Genomic DNA, 13,094 nt, shown 5'->3' with positions numbered 1-13,094 from the left:
CACTTTTTGTAGTTTCTATCACCCAAAACTGGATTGGATATTTCAGAAGACATGGATTTAATCACTGGAAACCAATGGATTTAATGTATGCAGAGTTTATCTACTTTATGGAGCTTCAAAGTGTTGGTCACTATTCACTTGCATTGTATGGACCTACAAAGCTGAGATTTTCTTCTAAAAATCTTCGTTTGTGTTCAGCACAGGAAAGAAATTCATACACATCAGGGATGGCATGAGGGTGAGTAAATGATAAGAGACTTTTCATAGTTGAACGAACTATCCCTTTAATGTCATAAATGCATCCAGTCAACACTGCATTCCAAAAAAAAGCAGAGCATGAACTATACTTGTGCAGATAGCAGGTTGCCTGAAATTTTGCAGTTCTGCAAACCGCAGAGCACTTGTTTTTGCTTCCTTTAGTATGTGATGGAGAAGGGGCGGCAGTGGGCAGAACTGTGACCGTGAAACACACACACATACACGCACCCACGCGTGACGTGAACACTCTATCTTCTAGAGAAGTTCTAAATACAGACAGACTTTCCAAATCTGATGTAAACTGCTTTGGGTAAGTGCTGTTTTTATATCCTCTACTGTATTTATAAGCCTTCAGGTTATGTTCAAGTTTAATTTATATATAGGCTAACTTCTCTTTAATAAGTGATTAGATCTGATAGAACTGAATAGATATGGATGATGGATAGACAGACTCTATGCGCTGCAGATGTGTCTGTTGAGTCCCCAGCATTTCAGTTATTAGAGGTTAGAATTTAAAAAATACATCTTACAACCTTTTCTACTTGGTGGTTCAGCAGTTGCAGGAAACCACACAAACTTTGAAAAAAAAAGAAAAAAACAGTGTTCAACTTTACCTTGCATTTAAAAACTTGCTCTTCTAAAAACATAATGTGATCTTTAAAGAAAATGTGTAGGATGTATCAAGAAGAGATTTGTTTTATTTAAGAAAAGAACATGTTTTATCCACAGTGTAACTGCTGTGGATCACAAGCTTTTGTAGCATTTCGAAACATGGATTTGAAGTTTTACTATAGGGATTTGGTGAAGTTGTATCCCTTAATTGAGCACTCTTTGCTACAGTTGGTGAATTTTATGTCAGTTATGACCAGCTAAACTCTTCTGTCTTTGTGATAATTCTACCTAGAGAAGAACAAACTGTCCCTTTGTGTGTTATTGGATATTTACCTGTTAAAACAAGCTTCTTTAAATGAGTGTTTCAAGTGATTCAACCATATTTGAACTGGATTTCTTTATCCATTCAAAAACAAAAAACATCCAGTGATTGGCAGTTCTGAGGACTGAAACGCCTTGTTGATGAGAGAGGTCAATGGAGAATGGCCAGACTGGTTGGCGCTACAGTAACTCAGATAACCACTCTGTACAATTGTAGTGAGCAGAATATAATCTCAGAATGCACAGCATGTTAAAACATGATGTGGATTGTCTACAACAGCAGAAGATCTTGTCGGACACTTTATTAAGTCTATAGTGTTCCTAATAAATGCTAAGTGAGAGTAGTGTGATGTATGTGGACAACTTTGTTTGTAACTAGCAATACAACCTTTGTATAATAGTCAAATTAAGACAATATCGCTTGATTAAACATTTTGTTACAGAAAAGTGTGGCATCCTATTATCCCAGAAGATCGAAACGTTCAAATAACATGAAAAGATGTGTGCTTCAGTCTGTCGCCTTAAGTGAGAAATGATAGGTGTGTAATAGAGGAACTTTAAATGTCGAGCACTGGAACATCTTACGTCAGACTGCAGTTTCCAACCACATATCATTTTCTTTTTGTGTGGTATGGTATGGTATGGTACACTATTTCATTTAAAGGATGCCACTGAAAGTCACTGTTCCTAATGCTTGAGTATCTGTACTCAGTACATTTGTTACAATCCTATAATACAAGTTTTGTATATGTATCTACACATGCACTTTATCTTAAATAGAAAATAGCCTTAATACCTTAATTAAATCTAACCATCAAAGTACAAGGTTTGTCATCAAAACTTATGTTGATTGAAGATTATGAACACCAAATTCAAACTTCTCTGTTGTAATATGTTGACTCTAGGACGGTTGGCAAGAAGTGAACCTCAAACACAGATGCTTAACACAGTGCAATAATGGTTTGTGGCTTATACAGTATGTGACAGAAAACCATACATTTCGAGAATGGATTTAGTGCTTACTCTGTGAGGTTGATATTATGACTATTGTTTTGAGTTTAAGATTGTGATTGTGGAAACATTTTTGTAAATTATATTAAGTTGTTTCTTTAAACGTATCACGAAAGTTCTGAGGTGAAATGTCCACTGTGTGGTGCTAAAAACAAGTTAAATGTTCTCCCAAACGGATTAGTCTTTTATGGTTAATGAGTTTTAAATCAACAAAACCAACCTTCCTACCCATAACCTAAACCTAACCAATAGTGTCATGAAAAGCACATGTGAAAAGCAGATGAAAAAATGTATTTGCTAAATCAACCGAACCTTTTTGTGGTGCTTTTCGGCTCACATGGCGACTAAAGTGCTCTTCAGGACTCTTCCCCTGATCCTCTGCATCGCAAATCTGCTCTATCAGTTGTGCTACCACGCAATTTAATTTAACTTCTATAAGGTTGTAAATGTAGTTGGTTACATGGGTGACACTTTGTTTTAAAAAGTAGTGGAGACTGTCTCTAAACTGCCCTAATAAACCGTTTTATTTGAATAAACGAAGCGTGCATATGTGCATCATGAGCGAGGACACATCTGTTTACATTTTGCTTTGCGATTTAAAATTAACACGATCTGTGCAACAGCGGAGTGAGTACCGATGCATGCATCTGGATGCATGAGATAACATCATTGTCCGCTTTCACTTAATGCCACTTGTAACAGCACTCAATATGACATTAAAAATAACAAACTCCAGTGCTGGATCGCAACTTATTATAATACACATGAACGAAATGGACACTCTTGCTCAAGAACTAGTGATGATTCTTCTGCATTAGACACTTACCTGACAAAGCTATTTTAAAAAGCTATTTACAAAATCGGCAAAGGCAAAAAGTGGTATTGACATATCCCACCTATCCAACCTGCAAATGACACCTTTGGTTTGTTATGTAATGCAAACATTAAAGTGTATTGCCTTACAAGTTATACGCAATAGTTAAAGTGTTTTGATGTCATAGGTAGCATTGTGTGAGGATCAGTGTGTAAAGTAAGTGTTTATGAACTGATTTCTCTTCCATTTTACTTGTGATTTGTGTAAAAGGATATAAAATGAATTGTTGTTGTTGCGCCACTAGAGTTAATTTCACCAGGAAACTGCCATAATTTTGCAGAAATGTAGGTATAGTAACATGGTTCTATGAGATCAGGTTGGTCATTTTTGCAGTTGGTACTGTATATATTTGGAGGTTTAAAAGACATTAAGACATACATTCATACGAATTCACATGAAATTTCTACTCTATATATGTTTTATATGTTATATATGTATGAACATTTTGAAAGAACAACCAAATCAGGTGCATGTGAGATATTACATAGATCATCTTTTTAGTGCACTCTCACTTAGTCTACATGTATGTATAGACACCATAAAGGTGACTGATCTGAACACTTAATGTAAAAAAAAAAAACTTCCTCTCTTAGTTTACACAAACTCATCCATTTATACCTTTACCTCTCATATACGTAATACTATGGTTCCGTTGTAATTACATGGATCTCTGGATTACTTGATTCTGATGGCTCTAATGACTGCTAAACTGTGTAGTTGACCTTTGTTACAAACAACCAATTTCCTACATAGGTGTGCTGAAATCTGTGCTGCCATCTTGAACCCATGCCCCCACTAGGGTTGCCACTTTTGATGTTGTAAAATACAAGATATTCTTTTAGAGTTGTTGACCAGTGGGGTTTCTGGCTGACATTTTCAGATGGTCCCTTACCACACCCTCATCTGTTTTAGCATATTTATTTTAGATGATCCCTTGCCCACCATAGATAAATCCAAACGAAAATCAAGGTTAAATAAACATTCGTGAATGATTTCGCTGTGATGCCATCAGAACTGCTTAAATATTCGACGAATCTTGTCCCATATTCATTTGATACGGGACGTATCAGTGGTGGTGGCGTAGTGGGCTAAAGCACAGAACTGTTAATCAGAAGGTCACTTGTTCGATCCCCACAGCCACCACCATTGTGTCTTTGAGCAAGGCACTTAACTCCGGGTTGCTCCGGGGGGATTGTCCCTGTAATAAGTGCTTTGGATAAAAGCATCTCCCAAATGCATAAATGTAAATGTATCATTTCATCTTAAAATATGGGAAGATCCAATTATTACAGGATTGGTGGCAATCCTAGCCCCCAGTCGCTGAAACAAAGTGTTGTAGAGCTTACAGGCACGCGTTAGCTTCAGTTTCCGAGTGAAATGTCCACAGGGTGGCGCCAAAAGGGAGCTGTATTTTTAGTTTTAAAAGATGTAATACAGTTATCAGGAATGCATATTTTATAAACTGTATCCCCAAACCCAACCCTAAACCAAATCATCAGTTGAGGAAAAATGCAATTTTAGAATAAAATTTCAACCTCAGTTGAAATAGTTTATGTGACCATAATTACTTCCTGGTTCCCATGGGACCAGAACGTGTTATCAGTGGCACAAGAGGGGAAAAGAAATCGCATTGGAATTGATGCAAAAATGTCTCATGGGAGATGGCGCTTAGTAATTTGCCAGTATGGGCTTGATTTCAGGGAACATGAACTTTCAGAAGCAACATGTCATGTTCCTATGTGATCAAGTTGGATGGTGATAGTCAATGTCATTTGTTTACATGAATCACTTGCTGATCATTTTTACATTATGTGCACATATGAACCCACACAAGCCTTATGAATCGAACCACCTAAAGGCATGTGAAAGGTCAAATGTATTTGTAGATAAAGTCCAGTGTGCGTCCATGTGTGTAGTTCAATGGAAGAGTTTGTTGTTTGATCCCACACACTTGCCACCCATGCCGCTCTCAAATACTGGGACAGTTCAGCTGACCATAGAGTCAGTATTGATCTGTTTTATAGACCTGGTGTGCTGTTTGATGAAATGTTAAATAATAAATTCAGAGTCAAAGTTATGACATTAAAGTGTCTGTTTGTGTCCTGCTGTGTACTTTCTATCTGTTTACCACTGTTTTGTCTTTCTACTGTCTATCCTTGTAGCAGAAATAGGTAAGAGCAGCGACTCGCTATCTGTGCTGCATTGCTTCCATGGTGCAGGAAGTGTGGTTTGAGCTGTCACTCAAAAGACAGGAAGTGCTTGGCAGTCATGCAGACCCATTAACAATGCAAAAAAAGCTAGTTTAAGGCACACAAACAGCCAACGTGATTAATGAGATATTTTATCTTAAATGAACAGCTACATTTGAAAGACAGAGGCAATTTATTTTAATTATTTTATTTTATACTGTATACCTTCTCCAATTTTCAATAAAACAATTAGTTTGAGTACAGTGTGTCTAAATGAATGTGTTAATACAATACAAGTAAAAAGTTTAGACAAAGTTGACTGAATTTATAGTATGTTTCTTTAGATCTTTTTATCTTAGGCTCAAGCTTAAATGCTTAAAATTAGATTTGTAGACAAAATATAAATTCTGCCAATGTATTGGACTGGTATTTAGGATTGCCAACTGTCCCATTATAGCCGGGACATCCTATTTTGGCCGAAAGGGGCCGCCTATTGCCCCGATCCCCTCCGATCAGATGATGAAGCATCCCATATTGAAGGCTTTATGTCCCATATTAAAACATAAAATTGCATAGTGTCAACGTAAATGTGAAATGCCTGAAGGGGACCCTCTTCCAATATTGAGGGGCTCAAAATACTCAAAGTCCCATATTCATGTTAAAAAAAAATTGCCAACCCTACTGGTATAACTCGCGATAGTATTTTTCATCATGTTGGATCGGGACAAGTTGTAAAATTAATTTTGGAGCAAGGTCACATGTGTTTTTAATATTATAATACCCTTTAAGCTCTTTTTAAAGATTTCCTGTTTCAATGGCATACCCCAAATTAAAGTCTAATAAGTATACAGAATTATTGTTATTTTCTTAAAATAAGAAAATACTGAAAATAAAATAATTTATCCTGGTGTCCATAAACATCTCCAAGTGTCCAAAAGCATCTCCAAACAAATAAAATGGATAAAATGGATCGTTCCGGTCCTGGATGCTGATTGGTCAACGGCCGTGCTTTATTCGTGATAACCTCTTCAAGGAACTTCTATTTGTATCACTGTGCAGCACCCATAACTGACGGTTATATTTACAATATAGCATGGCCTCTCATGCCTTATTGCTTAAATAATTGTACATAATAATTAATTATACATGCAAACCCATAAAAAAGCAGCATAGCATGCAGACATGATTTTAGTTATGAGATTTCACAGAATGAGTTTCATTCTGTGCCATTTGAGTCATCCATGAGACTATATCATGTACTTGGCGCCATCTCCTGGTGGCCATATGTAATTAGAGTGATGAATCTCTGCCCAAATATGGCGAACTATAACCACAGGTTGGAGCAATCTGAACCGAATCCGATTGGTTTAGCAATCCATTAGTTGCGGTAGCTTACAAATTTTGTAGTATTTCCAAAACAAATTCCCCATAAACCGTCAAACTGAGGTACTCTAAATGCTTTTCTCCATATTGACCACAGAAAAATAAGTGCTTAAAAACCTTTAAGCATTTGAGACATATCCAACAGCTGCCATTCATTGTCACTGCGTGTTATTCTAGCTGTATTTGTCATTAAACAAATGTTAAAGTTTAACTGGAACGTTTTGTGTTCACTGTTGAAAGCCTTGACTTTCAAATGGCGCGTTCTATTGGCATTTGGGTTTTTAGGTTGCCATTTTAATGTAGGTCTACTATTTTAACCTTATGAAAATGTACTTGCAATGTCTGAGGCATACAATTTTAATAAAAAATAATGAAGGTTCTTCCATTGAACTCATATTAGCCATATCACGGTTTTACATCTTAAACTTTAAGTCGTTGCACACTAAAATATTTATAGGCAGTTGACCTTATACTGTAATGTAACTGACACAAATTATACAAGTATACTTCGATTATTTGTGAGTTTTCACAGCAAAATAACACTAAAAAAACGGCACAAGTGGGATTGCAAATTTTGAGCAAAGCCACAGCAAAGTAAGTCATTTTGGGCTGAAATTACCAGGAGAAAGTAGTACATACTGTATATTGTGTATATATATATAATTCGTGTGACCATATTTCAGGAACAATTACCTCATACAATGTGACAACATGCCCCCATATAGTGTCAATCTGGGAAAGCCTTTATGTGCCCACACAAGAACTGACCCAAATCTGTGCGTAAGTGTGTGTGTGTGTGTGTGTGTGTGTGTGTGTGTGTGTGTGTGCGTGTTTTTGTGATTTACGAGGACAATTTTGTAAGTTACAAACTGGTAATTACAAGGTTATTATGCTATAAATGTGATTTATGAGGACATTTATAGTGTCCCCATAATTCAAATCGCTTAAAAATCATACTAAACAATGTTTTATTGAAAATGTAAAAATGCAGAAGGTTTTCTGTGAGGGTTAGGTTTAGGGGTTGTGTTAGGGTTAGAGGATAGAATCTATAGTTTGTACAGTATAAAAGTCATTATGTTTATGGAAAGTCCTCATAATGATAGGTAGACCAACATGTGTGTGTGTGTGTGTGTGTGTGTGTGCATGTGCGTGTGTGTGTGACTCAGGAGAGAAGTCTATCCTGGTAGGCTGTTTGGTTGGGAGTTTTATATTACACATCTATTAATAGTTCTCTTTCTCTCTCATTCCCATCATAGAGTAGTTTCTTCACAGTTCATAACTGGTAAGAACAAAAACCTTCTCTCTCTCTAAGTGTTTCCTATGCTAATTTATTGTCATGTAAACTGTTTAACTGACTGTTTAACAGTTTTCCACAGTCGTTTTCTGCTTAGTTCTGTGTGTTACAACTGTATGTTATTGGTTGAGACATTAGGAGGTGGTTATAAATTGGTGTCATGGTAATTTAAAGGGCATGTGTAGTATGGAAAGAAGGTAACATATGCCTTCAGCTGTTTTGATCTGGTTACAAAGCATATCATAATGATTTTGTATACTGTCAATCATTAAAGTCATGTTCCCTGTTCAAGATTCATTTTAACAGGCTAATTTATTAATTGAAATGAAGTTATAATCCCCATAACTTCATTTATACTTTATGTAATGCTTAACAGATCAGTAAATGAACATTCAAATACTTGAAAATATATGCCATTAGTTGAAAGTATTAAAGACATTAAGTTCATGGGGTCAGCATATTAACTTGATCAAGACCAATTTTACTTTACCTTAATTAAAAATTAATACTGCATATTGAATCTGCCAAGAAGTGAACTTGCCAATTTATTGTTATACTTTAATTAATTATTTATTGACTTTTAGTCTCTATTATTATTTCTTATACCCAAATGTATAAATAATTTGATATATATGAAATTCTGTTAATAATTAATTTACTAAAATGACCACTTATACTATCATTATATTATTTATTTTACCATTTACTATTAATTTATAATTTATTGACTTTTTAATATTGATATACTATTATACTTTTATTTATTATTATTTCTTATACTGAAATGCATAGTGAATTTCCTTTTTATGATATACTATTGATTATTCATTTACTATCATACTTTTTTCTATTATTACTACTTATAACAATATTGTTATAATATTTATCATACAGTGCTTTTTACTATTAATTGACTATGTATTATCAACTTTTAATTATTCATTTATTAATATATACTATTAATTTATTATTCTTTTTTCTATATTTTTGTGGTCTTTTAGTGTTTCAGGGATTGATCACCATCAAATTTGAATCCCACCAACATCCCTTCTAAAACAACGTTGAAAAACAGGATTGGTGAGATAAACACTTCATCTGAGGAGATACTTGTGGGGGACCAGTTGGACAAAGAACAACTTTTCAACACTAAAAGGGACACATTTCCACATTTCCAAACTTGTCCTTACCTTGTCCACTACTGGAAGCAGTTGCAGTTCAAGGACTCATATAATGGACATCATAAATGTCCAATTAAGCTGTAAATAAGAGTACATCATTGTACAGAAGAGACCCACAGTGAAATTAAACACCATATAGAGGCTATTACCACTGGATCTGATCGTTTAGAGCCATGTCTCCGTTCTTGAGAATTGGCTTTTCCAGCTTTGAGATGGACCCTGGACTAGCCTACCATGAGGAAGTACTGAATCCATACTGCGCTGTTTACATGAAAGAGGCAGTGGAGACGGGTAAGACACTTTAGCTACACTTTAGCCCCCCTAAAGTATGTGGAAACACTTTAAAATGTCTAAATGACATTGCATTAGATAACAAAATATGAAACCCAGTGACTTTTAGCAAGTGTGCCTGAACTATGCCTGAACACAATTACAACCTGCCAATGTTCAAGGTTGTGCATGCCCCGTGTGTGTGTGTGTGTGTGTGTGTGTGTGTGTGTGTGTGTGTGTGTGTGTGTGTGTGTGTGTTTGTGTGTATATTTGTCTTTGTCTTAAGGGAAGTGTGTGTCATTTTCAGTAAAGAGCAGGAATCTGTTTCTTTCCAATCAAAGTCACCTTTTGTGATTCATACAGCACACTTCTCTTGTTTATCACATGCACATTCCACTATTTCAAAGAGGAAAGGGTACTTATTAGTCATAAGATAACTGCCATTCAGCAGTAGAATGTCACTTTATGATTGAAGAAAAAGTGCGATCAGTTATCAAAGTATGAATGAATTTCTCTATTTCTCAAATTTCAAAATGTTCATATAATTTGCATCCTGTCTGATTGTATTTGGCAACTAAAATATGCAGTACATTTGGATTTCGTCAATTTAGATGTTTGTATGGGACTACAGTGGCCCCCAAAAAATGTTATTATTAGTATTAGTTTAGATGTAGATTTTGATACTTAAGACACACTTGCAAATGTCTGAATGTAATTGCATTAGATTACTTGCAAAATATCAAAGCAAGTTCCATTAGCAAACAAATGATGCTAGAGATTTTCTCATAATTAACTTAGCTTTAAGTAGCCATTTTTACAAATACTAAATCAACTGGTGTCAAGGTGATTTTAGTGGATGTATGAAGTCAGTTCCCCTTATGTTCACACAAGTTAACACTATATTTATATCAGTACCATCGCTCCCTATACGCAGACTATGCAGTCTGCATAGGGCACCAACTCCCTAGGGGGGCACCATCTCCACCAGAAGGTCCACCGGCTGCCCTTACTCGCACGTTAAATGTTACTCAAGGAACCGAAAGCAGTAGCGGAACACAGATGATCACTTCACGCATATGTAGAACTGGATTGATCATGACATCATATCAGTGAAGCCACTGTGCCACCATATTGCTATGCCCAAACATTCCAATGTCCCTGTTGACTAAATAGGAAATCATCTAATTTCAGCAAGTAAACATTAATCATTCACTCACTTATTTTATATCTGAAATCTGCATGTACATCCCTACAACCACAAACTTCTTTCCAGTGTTGGGTTCGAGTCCACCTTAGTGAAGTCCGTGTCTTTAAACAATCGAGTCCGAGTTGAGTCTGAGTCCAAACGAGGCCGAGTCGGACTCAAGATCGAGTTCATAACAGTCCGAGTCAAATGCGAGTCCGAATTAATCTGTTCATGAATTCTGAATTAAAATTGTAACTGTAAACCCAACATCTAAAGAAATTATAGTCTACACTGAGATTTCTTTCTGAATCTTTTTTCTCTATCTGCCGAATGATTTGGGAAAATACAGTACATACAATTGAGTCAACACAGAAGTAATTAGCACTCGCTGAAATGTTACGTCTCACAATTTGACTGCAAATGCTACATCCAAAAACACTCAAAAAGCCCTCTGTTAATATTAGCGCATGTCGTCACCGATATGATTTTCTAGTAAATTTGCGGGAAACTGCACAATGCAGGGCAGTTCTGCGTGCTGTTCGTGTACATAAATCCCTGATGCGTCCATCTGCGTCTCGCAGCAGCTGCCACAGAAGATTAAAAACAATTATTAGAATTGATATTTTCTTGAGCGGCAACTGCGTTGGTCTGCAATCAGTCTGAAATCTTTACATACCAACTAAAGAACATTTAATTGAGCTCTTCTTTAACCACAAAAACATGGAGAATAATAATTTTGAGTCATAAATTTAACAGAATTGTCCTTCAAAATTGTCAGAGATATAGGCTAAAAAAAGACATGCATAAGTTACACAGTTAATTCGTCAATCTATTATGGACCAGTTCAAGCTGACAACATTGCACTGCACAAGAGACTACAGAAGCCTACATGTGTAGATACATTACACCTACAAAGACTTAATATCCAATATTAATACTATTTTTATGCATTTTTATGTCAATATACTGTTTTTAGTAAACTGTGAGAGACATGATGTGGGTGACTTGACTCAGTGATGTTCTTGATTTTAAGTTATTAAACTTACCAAACTTACCGAGCACCATCTTGGCTGAACAAATGCTATACGCAATTTTACCAGTTGTCACGTCCCGTGTCATGTGAAACTGCCTTGTTTAGTTTCTATTACATTGGATACATACCCGACTTTATGTTTTCATCGTACCAACCACCGCTGTAGTCGATATTATACATCAAAAAGTGTATTTTTCTCACGGTCAATTGAATAAGAGCGTGCGCTCTCTCTCCCTAAGCACAGAGCCTGAAGGAGACATGTAAAGCAAAGCTGGTTCAAATTAAACTGATACACTAGGTTTAAATAGCAAAGAACATGTAATTTATGACATGTATCCATTTATTACAACAGTGAGCTCTTCAATATGAAAACAGGCAAATCATGGGAGGCACGGTGGCTCAGTGGTTAGCACTGTCACCTCACAGCTCAAAGGACCTTGGTTCGAGTCCCAGCTCAACTAGGGTCTTTCTGTGTTTCCTCCGGGTGCTCCGGTTTCCCGACAAGTCCAAAAACATGCAGGTTAAGTGAATTGGAGACTCTAAATTGCCTGTATGTATGAGAGTTCCCCAGCTACTAGGGGTTGCGTCAGGAAGGGCATCTGGCATTAAACTTGTGCCGAATCAAATATATATACTCACGAAGAGGCACCTTTGTGGGACAAACGCTAGGAAAGAGTCAATGATGATCTATGAGAGTCTGGGCATACCAAGATAGCCGCTTGAACACTTCCGCTGGATTCATCTCCTGTAGGCAGTTTACCATTGCATCAGTGATCCAGTTCAAAAGTGGATGTAACCAGACTGTTACGCCCACTAAAAGTGTGTATTTATAGTATTAAGATATTATTTTCACTCAAATGTACCTATTATTATTAATTGTGCATAGATTGTATTAGCTTTTTAAATTCATTAATTCATTATATATTTATTTTTTTATTAATTTTATCATTATTTTTCATTCAATTTTGTTTTAGCATTTAGATTGTAAATGTGACATTATTTTCATGAAAATGTATCTATTATTATTAATTAATTGTTTTATTTTTAATATTTTCTATTATTTATTTTGATTGATTCTATTAATTCTGTAAATATTTTAATACTTTTTATTAATTTTATTATAATTTTATTTCATTTTCCATCCATCTTCTGTTAAGTACTTCAATTTGATTTATTTATTTTTGTTTTAAGATTTTGATAATTAATTTTGCATTGTGACATTATATCCATGATAACTAATCTATTATCATGAATTCTAATGTTATTTTTATTAATTAAATAATTTATTTTACTTTGTTTTATTTTGGGGTGAAATAAGACCCGATTTATGTATATTTTTTGCTAAATGTTTTGCAATAGATAAATAATAGTAGAATAGACATAGTAAAAATGTTATCAAGCTTAAACATTTATTGCGACACTATTACATATCTCGGTCACCCATTATATATAATGACCCATTATACTTTTGGTAATATATATATA

The 13,094-nt window shown here is 35.3% G+C and overlaps 1 protein-coding gene across 2 annotated transcripts in view; it reads left to right on the top strand.

Moving 5' to 3' along the window:
• Positions 1-214: 214 nt before the first annotated feature.
• Positions 215-13,094, top strand: part of LOC127637629 (protein kinase C theta type-like) — a 38,002-nt gene continuing 25,122 nt past the window's right edge. Inside the window, exons 1-4 of one of the 2 annotated variants that reach the window (XM_052118787.1) lie at positions 215-238; positions 421-568; positions 7,905-7,930; positions 8,944-9,411. In XM_052118787.1, coding sequence (XP_051974747.1) covers positions 9,294-9,411 — 118 coding nt within the window. In that variant the 5' untranslated portion in view covers positions 215-238; positions 421-568; positions 7,905-7,930; positions 8,944-9,293. Of the gene's footprint in view, positions 239-420; positions 569-7,904; positions 7,931-8,943; positions 9,412-13,094 lie in introns of those variants that run through there. The other variant, XM_052118788.1, reaches the window with a different exon arrangement.

This window comes from Xyrauchen texanus, chromosome 45, assembly GCF_025860055.1.
Source record: "Xyrauchen texanus isolate HMW12.3.18 chromosome 45, RBS_HiC_50CHRs, whole genome shotgun sequence".
Taxonomy (NCBI): domain Eukaryota; kingdom Metazoa; phylum Chordata; class Actinopteri; order Cypriniformes; family Catostomidae; genus Xyrauchen; species Xyrauchen texanus.
Note: the sequence above shows the minus strand (reverse complement) of the source record. Positions and strands in the feature narration are given on the sequence as shown.